The 23,486-nt window shown below is 54.2% G+C and overlaps 2 protein-coding genes across 3 annotated transcripts; both read left to right on the top strand.

The window, feature by feature from the left end:
- The first annotated feature begins 1,952 nt into the window (after nt 1-1,952).
- On the top strand, nt 1,953-11,009 carry TBX10 (T-box transcription factor 10). Its single transcript, XM_078148893.1, has 8 exons — nt 1,953-1,983; nt 3,040-3,358; nt 3,436-3,537; nt 4,952-5,123; nt 6,440-6,595; nt 8,492-8,559; nt 8,812-8,918; nt 9,590-11,009. The coding sequence occupies exons 1-8, from the start codon at nt 1,953-1,955 to the stop codon at nt 9,922-9,924; spliced, it is 1,290 nt and encodes a 429-aa protein (XP_078005019.1). The 3' UTR covers nt 9,925-11,009.
- Nucleotides 11,010-12,568: 1,559 nt separating this feature from the next.
- NUDT8 (nudix hydrolase 8) lies at nt 12,569-17,827 on the top strand. Of its 2 annotated transcripts, none has more exons than XM_020968242.2 (5): nt 12,569-12,841; nt 14,461-14,743; nt 15,716-15,848; nt 16,218-16,295; nt 17,009-17,827. In XM_020968242.2, exons 2-5 carry the CDS (start codon nt 14,475-14,477, stop codon nt 17,249-17,251), a joined length of 723 nt encoding a protein of 240 aa, XP_020823901.1. In that variant the 5' UTR covers nt 12,569-12,841; nt 14,461-14,474; the 3' UTR covers nt 17,252-17,827. The 2 variants fall into 2 exon arrangements, with proteins under 2 accessions (XP_020823901.1, XP_078005091.1); XM_078148965.1 differs by lacking the exon at nt 12,569-12,841 and adding an exon at nt 13,592-13,913.
- The last annotated feature ends 5,659 nt before the right edge of the window (nt 17,828-23,486 follow it).

The raw sequence follows: 23,486 nt of genomic DNA, 5'->3' as shown, positions 1-23,486 counted from the left end.
AGGCAAAGGTACACACAGGCTCCTTGGAGACAGGAATGACTTCCTTGTTGGTTTTTGTACCTCCAACACCTGGCCCATAGTATCAACAATGCAGGTCTTGGGGCCCCAAGACTGGAATTGTAAACTTCTTCACTGCAAAGAATAAATCTTACTTCACTGGGGTAAAATCAGCACTCAGCACACAGGAGGCACTTGATACTCATTAAATGCCCATTCGAGTATAAGATTATAAGCTCCTCCCATTAGATTGTAAGCTCCTTGAGGGCAGGCTTGCTTTTGAGTCTTTGGCCTCTTTTTGTTTCCCCAGCTCTTGGCACAGTGCCTGGCACAGAGTAGAAGCTTAATAAATGTTGACTGATTGAGTGATTGATTCTAGCTATGTGTCTTTGCGTTTTATCCTCCTCCAGACCATTAGCATCATGAGGGCAGGTTGGTTATCTTTGCATATTTCCCTCTGGCCAGCCCAAGGCTGGGTAGCTCACAGGCACTTCCTAAATGTTTAATTCAATCCACTGTCCCACTCTAGACCGTGGAAACACAAAGACAAAAACAAATCAGCCCCTGCCCTCGGCTCACATTCCACCACATGCAAATAAACATAACAGGAAAGAGGGAGGGCTCTAAACACTTGGGAGACCCGAGAGCAGGTCAGTGAGGAGTCGGACCTGCACTGAACCTGGAAGCAGGAGCTGGAGAGGAGAGAAGCAGGATGGCCAGAAGAGGAGGTGGGAGGTCACGGTGGTGCGAGCGCGCACACACACACACACACACACACACACACACACACACACACGCGCGCGCGCGCGCGCGCGCGCGCGCTGAGGCTTCTGACACCAACGGAACTCGGCTAATTCCTGATAGCATCCTTTTCTAGCTTCCTCATGACTGAACTAGTCCAAGGTATCTGGGCTCTGCTTACCCTAGGTTGGGGGCTTTGCCCTCCTAAGTATAAAACCTTGGCAGCTCTAACTTCTGGGACCACTGAGGATGGGCTGGCTGTTCTGGGAAGGGATGGCTTCTGGGGTTCATCTTTATCTCTGAAATGTGATTGGCTGGAGATTCAGATTCAGATGGTATCCTCTGTGTATGTGAGCGCGCGTGCGTGCTCACGTGCACATGCTTCTCGTGATTTGTCAGAAGCAACTTCTGCCCTCAAGGAGCTTATGTTCTGCTGGGGAAGACAATAGGGACGAATGCATGTATATACATGAGCTATACAAAGTGAATACACGGCAGTTTGGGAGGGAGGGAGGGAGGGACTGAGAAAGATCTCTGTTGTGATGGAGGTAAGGGCTTGGGCTGCATCTTCAATGAAACTGGGTAGCTCAAGAAGCAATCTTGAGGACAGGATATGTTCCAGGCATGGGGGACAGCCAGTGCAAAGGAGAGGAAGATTTTGAGCCCGGGTCCACAGATTCCAGGGCCAACCCAAAAGGCATCCACCACCACACATCTGATACATGGCCATCCAGCCTGTGCCCAAAGACCCCCTAATGTAGGAGGCCACTTGACTGACCTGGGGTCTCCTTGATGTGGCTTTCTCTCCCACAGTGCAGATGTCAGCCCACCCACACCAGCACATCCTACGTGATTCCACCCTTGTCCAGGCGTCTGGGTTGGGGGCGTGTCCTGGGAGACCTGTCAAGTCCCTGCAAGATTTCAACCTCCATGGGCAGCGGGAGCACATGGCTCCTTGAAACGGTCATTCCATCACAATAATATATAATTACTGCATAAAACATAATTATTATATTAATCGAAGTATAGTTCATGATTGCAATGCACATTGGACTGGAGAGATTCACTGGCATCTCAGGGGCAGTGTGGTGTAGAAGTAGGAGCTTTGACTGGCCAGGAAGCTTGCGGTTCTGGGTTATATATTAAGTTGAACACAACACTACCCTGCTTGTCTATGTCTCCTTTTGCGAGTATTTTTGTAATGTTTCATCGAAATGTTAACTGTCATCAACCTGCCTCCCAGGGGTGTGAAGAGCAAATGAGATCACACATGAGGAATTCACACGGATGGATCTAGAGAGAAGTGTGAGGAAGGAAGCTTGATAATCATCTCCAAGTCCTTGCTGTTTGCTCTGTTTATCTCCCTATCTCTTTGTCCCTCCCCTCCCCCTGCACCCCCACATATCGAGCATTTAGAACAGGACCAGATCTTAGAGATCACCTAGATCCTCTCCACCCCAAACGACAGAGAAGGAAATTCAATCCCAGAGAAGTGAAACCCGTCAGATAACTAGGAAGGGTGGAGGTAGGATTCACGCTTGGGTGACTCCAACTCTCATGCAGTCATGGCCTCTTGGACATAGGGTCATGACTGGTAGGGTGACCCAGGCTTAGACACCAACCAGGTGCTGAAATTTGGCAGGTACTTGTATTCCTTCATTATGGAGGAACAGCTGAGCTCAGTCTGAGCACTTGGCAAGAAAAGTGAGTTACCATAGACAAACATCTATAAAACTTCCTCCCCCTTGGCCTAGCCCCTTCCTGCTGCCCCAGGCCCAGCCTTCCAAGCAGGAGTCTCTTGGTTCGAAGGTCACAGAATCACAGACTTAGAACAGTAAGGAACCATGGAGTCCAACCCTTCTCATTTTACAGATGAGGAAACTGAGGCACAGAGTACTTAAGTGACTTGCCCATGGTCATACACCTAGCAAGTGTCTGAGGCAAGAGTCGAACCCAGGTCTTCCTGACTCCAGGTTTAGTGCCCTTTCTTTCTTTCTTTTTAGGTAATTGGGGTTAAGTGACTTTCCCAGGGTCACACAGCTAGTAAGGGTCAAGTGTTTGGTCTGAAGTCGGATTTGAACTCAGGTCCTCCTGACTTCAGGGCCGGTGCTCTATCCACTGAGCCACCTAGCTGCCCCTTTAGTGCCCTTTCCAAAAGGATATGCTATCTATCTTCCCCAAATGGTCCTGGTGTCCTGAGGTCTTCTTGCTCCACCTCCAGAGGGATTTGTTTCTGCCCAGTGCTTGCCCAGGCATCCCTGCTCAGCCCCATTCCTGACCAGATGCTCCTTGCTGATTGAGGATGGAGGGAATGTTTTCCCTGTCTTGTCCTGTCTCCCCTAGCCTTCATCTCAGCCAGCCTCAGCGTGCTGACCTCTTCTGAGGGCTACCCACTGCCTCCGTCCAGCCCCGAGTGGGCAGCCAGGCTGGGACCCTCCCTGGGTTACAGCAGGGCCCCAGCTTCCCTGGAGCCCAGCAGGCTGGACCCAGGGGAGGCCCATCCTCAGCCTGGCTGGAAGAATCCCCATGTGTCCAATGTGACTGTTCAGCTGGAGATGAAGAGTCTGTGGGAGGAATTCAACCAGCTGGGGACCGAGATGATCGTCACCAAGGCTGGAAGGTACGGGGGAGGGGCAGGCTGGGAGACTTAGGGTCCTCCAAGGGCCTCTCAGTAACGGGCTGCTCTTTTCCTGGCAGGAGGATGTTTCCCACCTTTCAGGTGAAGATCCTGGGCATGGACACGCTGGCTGACTATGCCCTGCTCATGGACTTCATTCCCCTAGACGACAAGCGGTACAGGTGGGAAGACAGGAGGGACAAGAGGGGGAAGAGAGGGACCAGAGGATTTAAAGCTGGGTCTCAGGGCTGGATTTGGAGTCAGGAACTATGGTTCCAATCCTGGCTCTGCTACTTACTACCCATGGCATGTCAGACAAGTCACCGATGCCATATGAGGACAGGTTGGTTAGCCAGGAGAAGAGAAGCCCTGGGGCAGGGGAGGGATTGGGGCTCCCTTCCCCTTCCCCCCAATGAGAACTGCCTTCAAGGCCACCCTGTGGAAGAAGGATCAGGTTGGTTGGGCTTGGCCCCAGGAGGCTGAACCAGGAGCATGGGATGAGGGGGAGGATGTAGCAAAGAATTGGGGCTCAGTGTCAGGAAAAACTTCCTGCCCATGAGAGCTGCCCCAAAGCAGAGTGGCATCATTGGGAAGCAGGAGGCTCCCCCTTCAGTAAAGATTCTGAATGAAGGTTGGAGGAACCTTGGTGGCAGAGGGGATGTGGAGAGAGGAGTCTCATTCAGGCATGGGTGGGATTGGAAGCAGCAACTCTGGCCCCTTCTGACTCTTAGATTTCCTCATGTGTAACGATCCTTCCAGCTCTAAATTCTATAACTGAACAATCAACCCCGCATTTTACCAGGCTGGAAAGTGAGGCTCAGAAACGGGAAGGGATATGCCCAAAGCCAGGAAGCTCCTATTTCTGCTTCCTCCATAGTAACAGGGTCCACTCGGGAGTGGTATGAATCCACTTTATAGAGGAGAATACCGAGGCTCAGAGAGGGTCAGTAACTTACCTAAAGCTACACCGCGACGTGAGTAGCCTCCGGGCCAAGACTAACCCAGGTGCCTGCAGCTCCAAATCCCCAGTTTTTCCCACAGTGGCATGGGGCCGCCGCCGAGTGAATGAATTAGTGAATGAGTGAATGAATGAATAAAACATTTATCAAGCTCTGTGCTAGGCACTGCGACCATAACTATAGAGCCTCCCTGCCTGTGTGACTCTGGGCAAGCCACTCAACCTCCCTCTGCCTCAGTTTCTTTATCTGTAAAGTAAGGAAAAGGTTGGAGTGGATGGCCTCCGCAGCCCCTTCCAGTTGTAGATCTGTGCGCCAGTCATCCCCATCTGGAAAGGACCGTAGAGAACACGCCCCATCTAACAGAGAAGGAAACGGGCTCAGAGAGCGGAGGCTACTTGTCCGAGGCCATACAACAAGGCAGTGGGGAAGGCAGGATTCGAACCCAGGTCTTCTGACTGCCCAGTCTGCTGCTCTGGACACTCCGTCAGCTCCTCCAGGGAGAAGGGGAGTGCAGGACTGGGTGCCCCGCACCTCCCCGGGCACGTTGCCCTCCAATACATGGGAGGGGTGACAGGACGGAGCTGGAGGCCCGCCAGGGCTGGGGGTCGCCCATCTCCTTCCCCGCTCTGTCCTCCAGATACGCCTTCCACAGCTCCACGTGGCTGGCAGCTGGAAAGGCGGACCCGGCCACACCGGGCAGGATGCACTTCCACCCAGACTCTCCCGCCAAGGGCGCCCAGTGGATGCGCCAGATCGTCTCCTTCGACAAGCTGAAGCTCACAAACAACCTGCTGGACGACAATGGCCACGTGAGCCAGGACCCGTCGCGGCTGGGGGGGGGGGCGGCGAGGGATAGGCCACGGCTTAAACGAGGGGGCGGGGCTGGGGGTGTGGTTCGGAGTAGATGCGCCGGGAGGGGAGTGGGAGGGAGCGAGCCCTCTCTTGCAGCTTGGCACCTGGAGCCGAACTCCATTTACTTCGTGCCCGTTACACCTGGGATGGGTACCAAGCAGGGAGACAAGAGGGATGGCGAGCAAACCGAACGGTGGGTGGGGAGGGGGCCGGAGAATGCTGGGGGCCGGGAAGAGAGGAAGCCCGTGAAAACCAGCGAGTAGAGGCCGATCTGGGAGCGGAGACGAGTAGCTGAGAGAGAGAGGGTGAAGAGAGAAAGGGGCTGGGCACGGGAATGGGGGGAGCATGATGAGGGCCAGGCAGCCGGCCCGAAGAGAGCTGAGGTTGGAGCGAGAGCCCCAGGCCTAAGAGGCAGAAGCTGGAGGCCAGAAGGGACCTGAGAGCGTTGCCGATAGGCTTCCGATCCCAGCTCTCATTCATCCTCGCCAGCTCTGGGACTTCAGACCAGTGCTTCCTCGCTCTGGCCTCTTCATCTGCAAACTGAGCGAGTTGAACCAGATGATTCCCAAGGCTCCTTCCAGCTGTAAACCCTGTGCTTCTAAGTTCCCCCCCCCCCATGGCAGCCTTCCTCATCTTTTTTTTTTTGTTTACTGGACCTGTGTTTTCATTGGCATGGGGAACTCCTAGCGTTCCACACTTCCTCCACCGATGCAGATTGGCATTGGTCTGTAATGTGTAATACTAGAGATCCAGCTGGGACGCCCAGAAGGAAAGTGACTTGTCCAGGGTCACACAGCCAGGAGCTGTCAGAGGGAGAATTTGAACCCAGGTCTTCCTGGCTCCCGAGGTCATCTCTCTATCTACTCTATCCGGCTGCCTCTCTCACTTCCCACCTTAAAGTGGCATCACTGAAGCAAGCGCTTTGCACATATCTGAGCTCTGGATTGGATTATCAAGCCAGTCCTGGCTGGTTGTGCTTGCGCTGCTGTGTGACAGCTGGAGTCTGGGCTCTCAGACGGGCCACAGGGATGGGCATTCTCCCCCACCCCCACCCCAGGCAGCCCTCGAGGGCCTGTGCCCTGGGCTCCCATCCTCCAGGCTTCCATTGTTCCCACTCTCCGGGGTGCCACTGGGCCCACACCACCTTGCCCTCTAGGTGAGGCAGACTCCCTCACGCCCCTCCCGTCAGACTGGGGGAGAGACCCTGCTGGGGTGCTGTGGGTCTGGTCCAGCTACCAGTCGCCAGCCCATCTCAGCCTTCCTTCCTGCCCAGATCATTCTTAACTCCATGCACCGCTACCAGCCCCGATTCCACGTGGTGTTCGTGGACCCCCGCAAGGACAGTGAGCGCTATGCACAGGAGAATTTCAAGTCCTTCATCTTCTCTGAGACTCAGTTCACGGCTGTGACGGCTTACCAGAACCACAGGGTGAGAGCTCTGGCCCTCAGGCTGGGGGGGGAGGGGGAGCTGGGAGTCTAGGGGAGGGGCTGCTGGAGGGAGCCTGAGATCTTGCCCTTCTTCCCCGGAAAGGCTCTTTGCTGGGTCTAGAAACCCAGATCCCAATTCAGCCTTCTCTGAGCCTCAGTTTCTTTTTCCTTTTTTGTAAAATGGGAATGATAATCATAGGAAATATTAAAATGCTGCAGAAATGTGAGTTATTCTTACTAGCCATGTGACTTTGGGTGAGTCCCTTAACCTTGAGGAGCCTCAGTTTCCTCATCTGTAATGTGAGGGGGTTGGATTAGATGCTCTCTCCCTTCCTATAAGCTGAGCCAGAAGGTCAGAGGAGAGGGGAAGTGGGGCAGAGGCTCTGGCATTTTGGGAAGCCCGTTCAGCCTTCCAGAACCCGGAACAAGGCCTCAGGAGGGAAGGGTCCTGGAGTCACAGCATCTGAGAGGCCCGAGGAAGGGGTCTCAGGGTCCCTCCAGTCCAAGCCTTACCTGACCAGGAAGCCATTCATCCGCAGCCTTCCAGATGAGCCCCTACCACCGCTTTGGGATATGGTCCTCAGGGAGTCTTTGCTGAGGCCCGGTTGTAACTAATATTGCTTTGGGGACTTCCCCTGAGGCTCAAGACAGGACACTTCTAATCCCTCTTTCCCACCTCAGTCTTTCAAATACCTGAAGACAGCCATCATGTCCCCCATCCTTCTCCTCAGGATAAATGGCCCCAGGGCCTTAACCAATCCTCTTGTGGCATGAAATCAAGGCCCTTCCCTACCCAGCTTGCCCACCTGTCATGGTTTCTCTTTACTGAAGCCTCTTTCTTTCTTTCTTTCTTTCTTTCTTTCTTTCTTTCTTTCTTTCTTTCTTTCTTTCTTTCTTTCTTTCTTTCTTTCTTTCTTGTGAGGCATTTGGGGTTAAGTGACTTGCCCAGGTTCACACAGCTAATAAGTGTCAAGTATCTGATTTGAACTCAGGTCCTCCTGAATCCAGGGCTGCTGTTCTATCCACTGCACCACCTAGCTGCCCCTACTGAAACTCTTTCTAAGATGGGTCACTCCAAGCTACTTACAAAAATGTAGAAGGGGCCTTACCAGGGCAGAGGACAGCAGGATCCGCCCTCTTAGTCTTGGACATTGTGACTCTTAATGCTACCTAAAAGCTGTCTGGGTTCTCTGTTCTGAGCCCACAGGCCCTCAGAACCTACAGATCTTCTTCAGACAAATTGCTTTCTAGCAAGGTCTACACCATCTTGCTCTTGTGACATTGATTATTTGAACCCACATAAGACTAGACATTTGTTACTGGTTAATTTCATCTTCTTTGACTTAGCCCAGAATTCCAGCCTGCTGCCATCCTGCCTGTCATCCAGCGTGTTAGCTCTCCCTCCTAATTCAGCATCACCCATAAATTGGATAGGCACGCCATCTCTCCTTTATCAAATAGAATAGGGCTCTGGCACACACCCAGCTTCCCTATCTGGTCCAGAGCAGTTACCCTTACATAATTCATGGGTGAGAATGTTAAACCACACAGCACCAAACATAGATCCCTGGAGCTCTGGCCCTGCTATAAGATTCCTGAGTCCCTACTTGGGCATCCCCCAGCCTCAGAGCCTCAGGAGAATATGGCAGGCAATACTCAGATGCAAGTTAAGGGAGTGCTGAGGATGGAGAATGGGGCACAGGCGCAAGGACCGATTTGGGGGGTCAGGGTGGCGAGGATAGAGGTGACCAGCTCAGTGCCTCTTTACTCCTGGAATCTGCTGGGTAGTGATGAGGAAGGAGTTGGGGGAGGGGCCATAAGGGTCCTGGGACCAGTAGGGTTCATTCCCACCCCAGTTTCTCCATCCTAAGTCAAAACCAACTAATCTCTTCCCCAGATCACTCAGCTAAAGATCGCCAGCAACCCCTTTGCCAAAGGCTTCCGAGAGTGTGACCTAGACACCTGGTAAGAAGTGCATCAGGGCACGCCGACACATCTCACATTCCCATGGGCTGATTACATGATGCGGGGGGGGGGCTGGGGGGGCAACCCCAGGCCCCTGCTTCTGACTGAGCTGCACCCTCTGCCTGGGGACCCTTTAACCCCCTCCCCAGAATAGATGAGCTACCCCCAAGTCCCAGACTCAGGCCTTGTCCTCTCTCCTCTCCCTCATCACCCCTCTGAAGCAACCACAGGCCCCTTTGCCTCTGCCCCCAGGCGTAGGGCCCCAAGGCCCATGCTCAGCCCCATGCTACGAAGGAGCCAGAGCAGGAGCCAGAGCAGCCGGGCCCCACTGCTGAAGGAGGACCACCAAGAAGAGAAAGGTAAGGGCCTTTCCTTCCACTACAACATTCTTCCTCACCATTCTGTAAAATGGGCTGGAGGAGGAAATGGCAACCACTTCAGTATCTTTTCATGAAGAGTCATTCACTACTGGATGACCACAACCTTGGCCCCACAGGGCACAGCCTGGAACGGTGGAGTTGGGGAAGTGACACAGGCAGGTGGGCTTCCTGCCAGTCAGAGCTGCCCCAAAGTAGAATGGGCTGCCTGGGGAGGTAGTGAGCTCCCTGTCACTGCTGTGGGGGAGATTCTCAGTGAAGTCCTCAGGTCGGATTTCTTGATTGTGAGCAGTGAGGAGGGCTTTGATAGCAGTCTGGTGCCATGGTATGGAGGAGGGGAAGCCCTGGACTGGGGTCAGAAAACTTGGGTTTGAATCCCACCTCTCCTCTATGGACTCTCAGGTCCCTGTGAGGCCTCCGAGGAGTGGGGTGCTCTAAGGAGGTGGGCCAAAGCCGTCTCCAGAAGTCTCAGCTTCACCCAGAGCTTCCCTCCAGCTTCAGGCTCACCACAGGGCAGTCTGGGTGCCCTGGACACCCTCCCTCCTCTGGAGGCTTGGGGTCAGAACTGGGCTGCGCCTGCTGACAGCCGAAGCCCCACACCTATGCCAGAGGCTTTGAGCGCAGCTCACCCTGGAAAACTTCTTCTTTCTCAGAGCTGGATAAACCTGGCCAGAGCTTCCAGCCCAAATTCTCCACCTCTGTCTCTGGGACCACCTCCCAGCTCCATCAGCACCCAGTGGTCCCCGTGCTGTCCAGAGAGCTTGCTGGGTCCCGCCGGATCAGTACTGCTCATCTGCCCCCAGAGGTCCTTCTGGCCCCCACTGGCTACATCTCCTACCACGGCCCATACACAGGGGCTGCAGCCAGGGCCCGCTCAGCCCCCTACCCTCTCCCTGAGGCCAAGGTGGCAGGGAACCAGGAAGCTCTACCTCTCCAGCCTCCTCAAAGTGTCCTGGGCCTCCTGGCAAGCAGCCAGAACCAGGAGTGAGCATCCAGTGTGGGCGGAGTCAAGGGGCTGGACTCAGGGGTGGGGAGTCCATGGCCCTGGCCAGGATCCCAGCCCCCCTATCAGTGGAGCCCCCCCACCCCATGACTCAGTTTCCTCCTACCTAGTTTGAACCCTACCCTTGCAACTTCCTATCTTGTATTGTGGGGCAAGTCACTTTCTTTCTAGCCCCTTGTATCCATTTTACAGATGAAGAAACTGAGGCCCTGTTTCCTGGGAAAAAAGAAGTGATCTAGACAGACCCAGCTGCAACTTCCCTCCCCAGTTCCTAGCCTCCTAGCCACACCTTGGTCCCCATCCAGCCCAAAGACATTATCCACCTTCCCCAAAAGATGAGGGGGTCCTAAGCCCAGGTCACCTGACTTTCAATCTGTTGTCATTTCTACTGACTCCTCAGTTGCCTCTTCTACCCTCCTGGGTGCAGTCAAGTGGGGTGGGCAGAGAGGCTCCTCTTCTCTCTCAGGCCCCCTGGAATTTAATGCCGAAGTGAATTACCATCATCTTCAGCTCTGCTCCTTAAGCCATCCTGGGACCTGCTCCCCTATGCCCTCCCCCCACAGCCTGCACCCCAACCCCTACCTCCTCTTCCCCCACCACACACACAGCCAGGTCAAAGGGAAAAACATCAGTGACCCACCCCTACCTGCCCCAAGAGGGAGACTGAGGGCCTAACCTAGGCCCACAGGGTCAGAGGTCATGTGCAGACACCACATTGGGCCTCCCAGAAGAAGGCTCCAAACTGTCTTTGGGCTGGTGGATATAGGAGGATATAGGTGGGGAGAAAAGCCATCAGAGCCTGGCATACAGCCCCACCCTCTGCCCCCTGGCAGACCAACATTTTCCCATTGTTGTGGATTGGAGAGATACCATGAGACCTCTGGAAGCTGGTCTTTGGGGTTGTCCTAGTTACTCCCATCTCCCCTATTCTGACTCAGCTGGTTTGGTGAGGACCAGGCCAGGCCAGAGGGGACACAGGCCTCAGGAACCCAGCAACTGGGGGGGAGTGGGGAGGTGGTGGTGACTCATGTCTCTGTTCCTCTCCTTGGACATTAAACAATTGGCATGAATGCAGTTGTGAAGCTGATGGGAGGGTCCATGTAAATGCCTTTACACTCCTCTCTAATTCATTTCTTTACACGGTGGAGGACAGTCAGGACCTAAAAAGATCTTGACAGGCCAGAACCATGGACCCCACTGAGCAGGATGAACCGTGGGTCAGACTGGCCCTGTGATTTTATTGGCAGGAGGAGATGCTGATCCAGAAGCATCCTCTGCCCAGGCAGATGTATCTGTGGCCTTTGAATATTTCTCAAGTGTGTCAGGGCTGGGGTGTGGGTATGGGCAGGCCTCCCAGCCCCCCAGGCCATCTCAGCAGCATTGAGGGCAGGCACCAGCCCAGCTCTCCTCTGTCGGGTCACACGGCCTTGAGGTTGTGGGCTCCAGCTCTGGGGGGCCACATCTCGGGGAATCTCAGCCATTTGTTAGAGGCTGCCTGGAGGAAGGTGGCGCAGATGCTAAAGGGTCTTGGATGGTACCAGGCCTGGATGGACAAAAGGCATCCAAGATCTGTAGCTTGGAGGAGCCTTAGGGAAGGATCTGCCAGCTGCCTTCAGGGGTCTGAAAAGCCTTCCTAGGGGAGAGATGGACTTGTTTCCCTTGGCCCAGAGCAGTGGACAGAGGGCAGAGAGAAGCCCCCTCTGCATGAGAGCTATCCATGGCGCAGTGGGCGGCATCGGTAGAGGGGAGGCCTATGGCAGGAGACTTCTGTGGCTTGGTGGAGAATGGCCCCTCAGGAGTGGAAGGGAACGTCAGATACAATTTCACAAATCTTTATTGTCCACATTATCAAGAGTGAGGCATTTGGGGGCATTTAAGTGGCTTACAGGTTTACAAAGTGCCTCCCTCCCTACTGCCCTGAAACAGAGTTAAAGTATGATCTTACCCATTATACAGATGAAGAAACTGAGGCTCAGGTCATGTGACAAGGCACATGACTGGGTTGGGATCTGAACACAGATCTGTCCACTACAACAAAGAGGGGTCATCTCCTTCCCCAGCCTGGGGTGGGGATGAGGAATACGGGGCCTGCTGAGAAACTGCCCTCCCCAAGTTCATGAATGGGAGGGGGGTGGTTGCCTAGGGACCTTAGGAGCCAGGACGGAGACCGAGGAGGAAGGGATGGAGGGGCTGCCTTTTGGGGGGGGGCAATGCCCCCAGGTCCACGTGGGCCCTTACTTCACCAGGAGGCAGAGAAGGGCCCGTGTGACCTTTGGACTCCACCCAGGCGGATAAGTGCATGTGTGCCAGCTTTCTGCAAGGTGGCCAATGGGAGCTCGAAGGGAGCAGGACTGTCTCTGTGGCCTTTCTTTGCATCCCCAGTACACAGTAGGCACTTAATGAAAGCTCGTTGCCATGACTGCCTTAGAGGGACCTCTGAGGTCATCTAGGAAAACGCCTGCTCCCTTTTGGGGGGGGGAGGGTAGCAAAGGACTTGTCCAAGGTCACAGAGACAAGACGCGGGACCGGGGGGGGGGGCGGGGTAACTATGCTGCCCTTCCAGCCCCGCCCGCATCTGGGTATCTGCCCGCCAGGGCCTCTGGCCAGCCGCGGGCAGGCTCCTCCCTCTTCCTGGGCCGAACCCCAGGGCCCCTGGGCCCCGATGGGGTGGAGCCAGGACCGGGGTGTGTGTGTGGGTACTACCTTCGACCCCCCGCAGAGCCTTCCCCTCCCCCAAACTCCCTCCGTACGTGCACTCGTGCACCAGCGCACACGCACAGCCCCGTCCGGGGCGGGGCCGGGGGCTCCCCAGGACACCTTCTCGGGCCAGGACCCCCGCCCCTCCCGGCCCGGCCCCGCCCCCGCAGCCATTTTGCTCCGGCAACGGGCGCCGCGGGTCCAGGTCAGTGTTTGGGGGGGAGGGCCCCTCGATCTCCCCCCAATCTCCCTACCCCGGCTCGCCCCATGCCGGACTGCAGACTCAAAAGGTCAGGGGCCAGACCTGCCCCTGACCTTGATAATGACTCCTCCTCGCCGCGCCCCTCCCCCCAACCTTTTCTGCCTCTCTTTGCGGTTTCCAGGCTCCCCCCGGAAAGACAAGGACAGGGACAGGGGGTGGGGGTGGGGCACATTCCCGGGACAACTGCCGAGCCCCTCCCGGAGTTGGGCAGGAAGAGACTTCGGGAGGGGGCAGCTCGGCTATTGGACGTCCGAGGCCGTCGGGACCGACCCTCCCCTTTTACAGCGCAGGAAACTGAGGCCCTGGGAGGGGGAGGGGCTTAAACAGCTCGCGCTAGAGGTGGAATTTGAATCCAGAGCCTAGGAGTGCTCCTGGCAGGGTTCAGAGAACAGAGGGTTCTTAGAATACGGACTGGCACAGGCTGCAGAGACCTCAGAGAAAAGAGAGACGACCGGAGCTGGGGGAGACCCCAGACAACAAAGTCATCTCCATAAGCACTCCTTAAGCACTTGCGGTGGGTAAGCCCCCCCTTCGCAGGGTTGGGCAATGAAGACCGAAAGGAGAGTGCCCGCCCTCCAGGACCTTACATTCTATGGGAGGAAACAAATCGAGGACTGGCTACCAGCTGGATACAATGTATTTGGGAGGAGACCACCTCCTGTAGCAGCGCCTCCCCCCCCCCCGCCCCCCGGCCGGGGAGCTAGGCTTGGAAGGGAACAGGGCGTTCTAAGGCCCCAGAGAAGGGAGCCTCCAAGGGCTGGGGCCGGCCTGTGCTCCCGGGAGGGCCATCGGCCTGGCCTGCGGCCTGAAAGCAAAAAATCACAAGCAGAGTTTGGACATTTGTAAAATCCCCCCAAAGGCCCATTTGCCTAAAGCACAAGGCACCTGTCCTGTGTCCTGAGCCGCAGGGGGAGGCGGTTAGATGCCAAACAGGAGTTTGTGTTTCAGCCTCAAGTTAATTGGGATTCGTGAGCAGGGAAGAGTCTGACCCCATCACTTTGGCCTCTGTGTGAAGGTTGGCCTGGACAGGAGAGAGACAGAGTGGCGGGGGGGGGGGGGGGGGGGGGGGGGGGCGGGAGGCACTGCAGGGGAGAGGCACAGGGGCCAAGGTGGGGATGGGGACTCGGCAGATGGGGCCAAGGGTTTGTGTGTGGGGGTGATAAGAGGAGTGAGCAGAGGACAGCCAGGCTGAGGGGAGCCCCAGCAGAAAAGGAGGAGGGGGAGTTCAGGCACCCATGGTGTGGACCAGCCCACCCCAGGAGACCTCAGGGCATTTACTGTTAATGGGTAGGGGGAAAGATGGCACCTGGCCTGGGCATGAATGGGTCCTGGGGTGACACACCCCCACTGGCTGTGGAAACCTTTAATGAAGAGGAGTCCAAGGCCTGGGGAGAGGATGGCACCTATCCAAGGTCACAGACCCAGCCAGTAGCCCGTGTCACCAGGGCTCAGTCTGTTGGGGCCTCGCCATAAACTGGGTTGTGCCCATTTCCCACATTGCAGCCAGCGCCAAGCCGGGGAGGGAGAGTCGCTATCTCACCTGGGCCTCCTTCCCTCTGCAGAGCTTCGAGGCACCATGCTGCCCACGCTGCGCCTGGCAAGCAGGCAGCCCAGCTCCTGGGTGGGGAATGGTGCCCTGAGCCCAGAAGAGGCCGTGCGCCACTCCCTGTCCAGCGCCAATGAACTGCGCTGCCGACAGCTGCTGGAGGCCAGCACGGCCAGATACCGCCACAGGGAAGCCTCTGCAGCCGTGCTGGTGCCGCTGTGCTCCGTGCATGGAGAGCCATCCCTGCTCTATACGCTCCGCTCCAGCCGCCTCATTGGGAGGCACAAAGGGGATGTCAGGTACCCTGGGCAGGCGCGGGAGCCATGGCCAGCCTTGGCCACCCAGCTTCCCCAAGCGGCAGGACCCCGTGGGCAGGCTGGTTTGGAGGGGACCTAGTGGCACTTGGGGGTCAGGTCCCCGGGCTCAGGGCCTACCGACCTGGGTGAGTTATCTCCCCTCCAGGCCTCAGGTTTCCTCTCTGTAAAATGGGAGGATCGGTGGCTAAGGACCCTTCCGCCTCTGACATCCGGTGATTGTCTGGCCTTGAGTCAGACAATGTGGCCTTTGTTGTGGCCTGGAGGGTCCCCCTGCAGGTGAGCAGTCCAGAGGAGCCCCCGGTGAACCTGGGATCTCCCAAGCTCACCACCGCTGTCTGGACACAGTATTGTCAGCGTGCTTGTACCAGGCCCGAAGAGGCCAGGGCCAGCACCGCCCGACGGGGTGTCCATTGTCATGGGCCAGCCCAGCTCCGGGTCCAGGGAGAGGCTCATGCCCCTCTGAGTGCCGGCCTCTGGACAGCAGGCTGTTCTTGGGTTTGGGTCTGAGTTGATGGAGGGAGCACATGTGTGGAAACATAGGACATGGGATGTTAGACCTGGGGGAACATTGGAACGTGGAATGCAGGAGCTGGGAGGGACCTTAGGACGTAGAATGTCAGAGAACCGGGAGAGGCCTCAGAATGTGGAATGCGGGAGCTGAGAAGGGCCTGAAAACGTTAACTGTCAGGGTTGGAAGGGACCTTGGAACATAGAACGTTAGAACAGAAGGAGCTCCTGTCTGTAGAACCCAGAAGCACGGGGCTTCTGCTGCTAGGAAGGACCAGGTGGTGTCCAGGGTGAGAGATGCCGCTTCCCTGGAGCGTCCCCGCCTTTCCCAGGTCAGCCTCTCCTGGTGGCACATTCTTTGCCTGTCCCCAGTGCCCTGTATCTCCTTGCTGCCCCCAGCAGGAGGGGCAAGGGATGGAGGGCCTTTCTCATGTTTTTGTGCCTCAGTTTCCCAGGGGGCAAGTGTGACCCTCAGGACCAGGATATTGTCGACACGGCTCTCCGGGAGACAAGGGAAGAGCTAGGCCTGCCCATCCAGGAAGAGAACGTGTGGGGTGTCATGAAGCCAGTGAATGACGGGGTAAGCGCTGCCCTTCCTGCGACCCTGACCATGAGGCTGAGAGGGCCTCCGGTCTGACAGCCAGGCTGCCTCAGTCTTTCCACCCTCCAGAGATGTGGAGCTGGGCTCCTGCATTGAGCCAGATGACGTCTGAAGGAGCAGCCCCTTCCCTACCCAGGAAAGGGGGCCTTTATTTGGACCCAGGCTATGCTCCACTGTGTCTTTGGCTGCCCTTCCATTGGGTCAGGAAGACTTGGGTTCACATCCTGCCTCGAGCATTGTGTGACCTTGGATACTTCATTGCCATCTGCCTCAGTGTCCTTTTCTAGAAGATGGCTTCCAGGGTCCCTTCCTGCTCTAAACTTGGGATCCTTCGTGTTCTGCTTACAGAAGAACTTCATCATTGTCCCGGTCATTGCCCAGGTGGGGCCCCTGGAGTCTCTGGACCTCATGCCTAACCCACAGGAGGTGAGTGGGCCCCGAGCCATTGTGGCTGGTAGCCCCGACCCCAGCACCACCAAGCCGGTCCCTGCCCAGCACACACCCTGCTGCAAACATCTGCTGTGTGTGAGCCCTGGGCTCAGCCCCAAGCCTGAGAGAAGCTGCGGTGCCTGCCCTCCCGGAGCTTACACTCGCCCAGAATGAAAGCCGCTCTCCTGGGCAGCGTGAGGAGGGTTAGACCTCTCCCAGCGCAGAATGGCCTGCCTGCCATGGGAGGGGGTGGACTTCCCCTCTGAACAGAGGCTAAGGCTGTTCTGGAGAATAGCTTGGGCTAGCTGGCTTCAAAGGGACCTTCTGCTATCGCAGTGCTGTGTGACGGGGAGCTCACTACCTTACAGAGCAGCCCATTCCACTTTGGGACAGTTAGATTTAGTTCAGCAGGCATGTATGAAGCACTGCCTGTGTACAAAGCTCCCTTAGAAGAAAAGTTGGGTTTTTCCTTCCTTATATTGGCCAGGATCTGCCATGTACAGATGAGCGCAGTCCAGAGTAGGAGATGGTACGTGCACCCAAGCTGTGGCTCCTCCCAAGGGCAAGGCCATCGCCAGCCAGGGCCGCCTTCCCTTCTCTGCACCCCTCAGGACTCAGCACGGCATTGCCCTCGAATGGCGGGTAAACATGTTGTACAGAATCGCCGCCGTGCCGTGGCTCCAGTGGTGTACGCTCTCCTTTCTTACCAGGTGGATGACATCTTCACCATGCCCCTGGCCCACCTGCTGCACCCCCGGAACCAGGGCTACACCCACTTCTGCCATCAGGGCCACTATAAATACACGTTGCCCGTCTTCCTGCATGGCCCCTACCGCATCTGGGGCCTCACGGCCATCTTCACAGAGCTCACGCTGGAGATGCTGGTGCCGGGCACTTACCACCGCATGACCCGCGTTGCCGGGCCGCAGAGGAGAGGAGAGACCGGGACATAGAGGACAGAAAGTTGAGCTGTGCGGAGAAGCCATGGAGAACTTTGCCTCCTGTGCCTTCGCGTAGCTGAGGGACCAAGCCAGCTGGGGATCCAGGATGGCGGGACCTCTTTGTCCTTCCCGGTCAGCCACGAGCCAGGTTTTCACACAAACAGGAAAAAGCCAGAGGTGCTGTCTGCGCTGGCCAGAGCCGTCACTCAAAGGATCAGAGGAGTTCCTCTCTCTGCTCTCTTGGGCTGGGGCGCCGCTGAGCTCGGCCTAATCTCACTGTCTTTACTGGCCCTGTTTGCCATTCCTGGAACACACGTCCCATCTCCTGACTCTGTGGCATTGCGTGGATGGTCTGTGGCGGTCTGTCATGTGTTAGAATGTCAGCTCCTTGAGGGCAGGGCCTGTTTTTTGCCTTACTTTGTATCTCAGTGCATAGCACAGGGAATTGGACACATAGCAAGCCCTTGCTAGATGTCTGTTAACTGACTGACTGACTGACCGGAGACCTGTCCCTCCATCGACCCCAGACAATCAACTTAACTCCAGCACGGCTCAGTGCAATAAAGGCTGCCTTCTTTGATCTGAAAAGTTGTGTCTGGCTCAATGGAAACTCCCTGAGGGGAAGGATCCTGCTTTATTCTGTCTCTGGATCCGAGCAGGCACTGGATAGAGGTTCCTTGGGTTGGATTCCCTACCTCAGCAGCCCACACAGACGCACACCGAGCATTCCAGACAAGCCCTGGATGGGCTGGACCCACTGGGTTGGAAGGGGTCATCTGGCCCAAAGTGTTCCTGACCAGGAAGTCCATCGAATCATCCTGTCTTTGCTTGAAGGTCTGCAGGGAGGGGCAGGTGCCCCGCCCACTTTGGGAGGGCTCACAAACACCCTCCAGTGGATTGTGTTCAGACAGACTGCTGTCCAGCCACGCTGCGTGGACTTGTCCTTGTGTGGTTGACTTTTTGAACCCGAGGATGTAAGACAATATCTATATTACACCTTATTCAATTTGGCCCAACATTCTAGACAAACGAGAGCTTTCCGCATCCTCTTTCATTCATCAAACGTGATAGTTATCCCTCATTCATCAAACGTGATAGTTATCCCTCCTACCTTCTACTTTTGTGTCTTCTGAAAATTTGATAAGCACTTTTTGTCCAAATCTTTGATTAAAATATTGACTAGAATAAGCCCCTTTCAGATCATAAACAAAAAAGAATGAACATCAGAATATAACATTAGAAAAATTAAAGACATAAGAACTAGGGATTACTGAATGGAGACAGAAAGAAATTTACATACTGCTAAGCCGTATATTGTACCTTTACAATTAACTACATATTAAGTCATAAGGATCTCCAAAAAACGTCGAAAAGCAGGAATATTAAACATATCATGTACTGACCACATTGTGTCAGATGTTTTGCAGAAACCCAGGTCTACCCTGTCCCCAGTATCTGCCCCCTGAGTAATCACCCTGGCCTAAAGAAAGAAGATCAGTCTGACATGACTTTTTTTTTTAAGGCAATTGGGGTTAAGTGACTTGCCCAGGGTCACACAACTAGTAAGTGTCAAGTGTTTGGTCTGAAGGCGGATTTGAACTCAGGTCCTCCTGACTTCAGGGCCGGTGCTCTATCCACTGCACCACCTGGCTGCCCCTCAACATGACCTTTTCTTGATGAAGACATGCTAGCTCCTAGTCATCACTGCTTCCCTTTTCAAATCCTCAGAAGACAACTGTTTAATAATAAATATATCCCAGATGTGGAATGATGCCAGGGTACAAAGTCAAGTGCACCAGACCACAGTTTGAACAATCTGTTCTCTTTGCCTTTCTTGAAAATTGGAATACCTTCCCTTCTCATGTCCCACAACATCTGCTCTCTGTGGTCTCCAAAACCATTGACACTGAGGGGCAGCTAAGTAGCACAATGGGTGGAGCACTGGCCCTGGAGTCAGGAGGACCTGAGTTCAAATCTGGCCTCAGAAACGGTGACACTATAGCTATGTGACCCTGGGCAAGTCACTTACCTCTGATTGCCTCAAAGAAAAAACCCCCGGCAACATTGGCTCAACCTTCCCATCAACCAGTTTTTTCAATGTGTCTGGGATGCAAAGTGCTCAAACCCTACATGTTCTCATGCCATTTACCTCTTGAGGTTTTAAAGCCCTATTTGCTATTTTTGTCCTATCTTCTCTGACTAAAGATTTTCCCCTTTCGTGGAGAAAACAGAGGCAAAAAGGCAGATTTCAGAGAAACCTGGGAAGACTTATATGAACTAATGCTGAGTGGAGTGAGCAGAACCAGGAGAACACCGTACACAGTAACAGCCACAATGTGTGATGACCGACTTTGATAGACTTAGCTCTCCTTAGCAATGCACAGATCTAAGACAACTCCAAAAGACTCAGGATGGAAAATGCCATCCACCTCCAGAGAGAGAACTACAGAGTCTGAATGCAGATTGAAGCAGACTATTTTCTCTCTTTTTTTGTTTTTTTCTTTCTTGTGTTTTTTTTCCTTTTGTTCTGATTCTTCTTTCACAACATGACAACAGGCAGAAATGTGTTTAATATGATTGTATATGTATAGCCTATATCAGATTGGTTCCTGTCTTGAGGGAGTTCCAAAAAATTTGGAACTCAAAATCTTATAAAAGTGAAATGTTGAAAACTATCTTTACATGTAATTGGAAAAAATAAAATACTACTAAGTAGGGGAAAAAATGTGTGTAAAATAAAGGCTTGTTATGAAAAAAAGAAAAAGGAAAGAAAAGAGGTAAAATAGGATTGAATTCTACCTTCTCTCTATCATCTGTTACTACCCATTCCACCCTGAGCAGCGATCTCTTCTCACTCTGTTCATCCTCTTGTCCCCAGCCTAGTTCAACTAAAGCTTCACCCTCTCCTGCCTGTATTCTTACAGGATCATGCCCCCTCTGTCACCTACTTGTGTGACATGTTCTTGAGCCCCTTCCTTATCTTGGTCAACCTCCTGTGGACAGGCTCCAGCTTGCCAATATCCTTCCTAATAAAAGCATCTCCCAAATATGATGGGATGCCAGCAAAGGACATTGTGGGTGCTAGCTCTCCGAACATCCTCCTTTCCATTAGCACTACCTTCCCTCCAGGCACCCACCCCTCATCCCCCACATTCAGTCAGCTGCCAAGTCTGGTTGATTCTTCCTCCATATCTCACTTCCTTTCCCTTCTCTACTCACACAACCACTACCCTAAGCCCTCATCACCTCTCTCCCAGGCTAGTGTAACAGCCTCCTCACTGTTCTGCCTGCCTCTCTCCCCCTTCTCTGATTCACCCTCCCCCCCAGCTGCCAGCTCGATACTCCTGATCTGATCATGCTACTCTTCTGCCCAAGATGGTTCTCTACTGCCTCGAGGTAAAAACACTGTACAGACATCTCCAGCACTGAAAGTCCTTCATAGTCTGGCTCCAACCTGCCTCTCCAGACTGATTCCATATTACTCTGCTTCACGTACTTTCCTGGCCAGCCAAACTGCCTTACAGGGGAGGAAACTGAGGCTCAGAAGGGTTCAGTGATGCACCATAGTCACTGAGGCATCATGGACTCAGAACTTAAACACCTCATTTTACCGGGACCAACAATAAAGATCAGCTTCTGCCAGCAGAAATCAAGCTCCCAAGGCCCATTTACGTGAGCTCCTGTGAACAGTGAGGCCATCACTGCCCCAGGAAAAGAGTGGGCTCTCTCTCTTCCTGAAAGAGAAGGAAAGTGGGAACCTTGAAAGGGGCAAGAAGTGAGCACGGGTAGGGAGCTTTGGGAGCCGTGCAGTTTCCGCACTGTTCAGTAAGGGGGAAGGAATGGAAACGAGAAGTAGAGAGATGACGGGGAGCTGGGCATCAGCACCACCACACCAGTGGCCAGCGCCGTCCTTACTACTGGAAGGGGAGGGGTTAAATCCAGCAGAAGCCGCCCAGAGCCCAGAGCGGAGACCTAGAGCTAGCTGTTTGCCAAGAGCCGAAGGTGATGTAGCCCTCTCTCCTCACCTCTCCTCCTCCCCAGGAAGAGTGACCACCCATTCCCACACTTGCCTTCATTCTTCACAGTTTGCTTAAATCTCTGTTTAATCAACTCTGAATGCCGTATCAGCCCCAGCAGCTCCTAATTTGCATGTATTTCATTACTGCAAATTGCTAATGATAGGAAATAAATGGACAGTGAGCATACTACTCTCTCTTCAGTGTTAGGGTCATATTCCAGCTACGAGCTCTACAACCGAGTGAAAGCGAATTTTGTTGATTTTATATTTTAACTCCCAAAGCAGGAGGAAATAGGAATCTGGGATTTTCCCTTGACAAAAGCATAAGATCTAAGGGGTGGAAGGAGGCTTGGAGAGTGAGGAACAGGAGCTGCCTACCTCAAAGGCAGTGAGCAGTCGGGAATTTTTGCTTTCCCCTTATTCTTTTCTGGCAGGTTCAAAGGGGCCCATCTGATGTGAGTGTCAGAGGCAGGATTTGAACCCAGACCAGCCCTCAACCAGAGACTTTTTTTTTTTGGTGAAGCAATGAGGATTAAGTGACTTGCAGCTAGTAAGTGCGAAGTGTCTGAGATGGGATTTGAACCCAGGTTCTCCTGACTCCAAGGCCAGAGTTCTATCCACTGAGCCACCTAGTTGCCCCCTCAACCAGAGACTCAACCTTTTCTTGTGCCACAGACTCCTGTGGTGATCTGGGGAAGCCTAGGGATCCCGTTGCAGAGTCATGTATAAAGTAAAATATATAGGATGCAAAAGAAACCAGTTACATTAAAATAGTTATTAAATTTTTTTAAAAACAAGTTCACAGACTCCACTATCAGGCTACTTCCTACAACATATATACAGACAAGTTCATACAAAGTAATTTGAGAGGAGACAGAGAACCAGAGAATGCTGACAAACGGGGTGAGGATCAGGGGAAGGCTTTAGGAAGGAGCTGAGCTTGAAACACGTGGCCCACAGTGCCCCGCAAGGGGTTCAAGACCTGGATTCACCCAGGACTGGAGGGCACCTGATCCCAATGGAAATCAGGCTTCTCTCTCTCACCCTCCCTTTCCTCTCTACCTCCCTCCCCCTCTCCCTCCCTCCCTTTCCTCTCTCTCTCTCTCCCCCCTCTCCCCTTTCCCTCCCTCCCCTCTCTCCCTCCTCTCCTCTCTCCCTCCCTTCTCTCTCTCTCCCTCCCTCTTCTCTCCCCCCTCTCCCCTTTCCCTCCCTCCCTCTCCCTCCTCTCCTCTCTCCCTCCCTTCCCTCTCTCTCCCTCCCTCCCTCCTTCTCTCTCTCCCTCCCTCCTCTCTCTCTCATCTCCCTCCCTCCCTCCCCTCCCTCCCTCCCACCTCCACTCTGTAATAAACTTCAGGGAAAACCCAAAAGCAAAGCACAGGTGGAGCTCATATCTAGGGTCTCCCCAAAATGTGGGTCACAGGGTTCCTTCTAGAAAAAGTACTCAGTGTACACAGTAGGTATCCAGTCTGGAGCAACACTCGATTTACTCTGGCCCAGAAAATGCTCAGGCCACAAAGAATCTGCAGGAATGAGCAGTGGGAACACAAGACATCTCCAGCAGCCCATTACAGCCATTCTACCAAGTCCACCAAAGCCAGTCACCACCCAGCGTTGGTCACTGTGTGCAATGTTCCCCTGGTCCTGCTCACTTCACTCGGCATCAGTTCATGTGAGTCTTTCCAGGATTTTCTGAACCCGTGATCTTGAAAGTCCATACAAATGTGAGGAAGGAATCATTAACAGGCCTGGAGACCTCGGGTCCACTCCTTCGTCTACTCTCGATATCTTGTATGTAGTTACTTATTTACATGTTGTTTCCCCAAATAGAATGTGAGGGCAGAGACTCTGGTTTTTTGCCTTCTTTGTATCTCCAGAGCTTAGCACAGTCCCTGGCATGTAAAAGCATAATAAATACTTACTGACTGACTGGTCCAGCCCAGTTCTAGTGCCTCAGACTATTGCTGTGTGACTGTGGGTCTCTCCCAGCAGCCCCCCCCCCCCAGCTTGCCAACAGGTGTGTGAAGGGTGGGCCTGGACATCCAGTCTGCCCTTTGAGTCCGATGCGTCCTGATTCCAATCCTCATCCCCAAAGCCTGGCTAAGCAGATCAACAAGGCAGCCCCTGAGTCTAGGTTGGGCCCCAGACTGCCTCCTGACCACCTTGGAAAGGAGAGTCCCAGAGCAGAGGAGATTCCAGGAGGGGGCCAGGCTCTGGTGGGAGCCTTTCAGT

Source organism: Phascolarctos cinereus, unplaced genomic scaffold (genome assembly GCF_003287225.1).
Source record: "Phascolarctos cinereus isolate Bilbo 61053 unplaced genomic scaffold, phaCin_HiC Scaffold_9;HRSCAF=440, whole genome shotgun sequence".
Classification (NCBI taxonomy): domain Eukaryota; kingdom Metazoa; phylum Chordata; class Mammalia; order Diprotodontia; family Phascolarctidae; genus Phascolarctos; species Phascolarctos cinereus.
The sequence above is the reverse complement of the archived record's forward strand: the minus strand, read 5'-3'. Positions and strand labels throughout refer to the sequence as shown.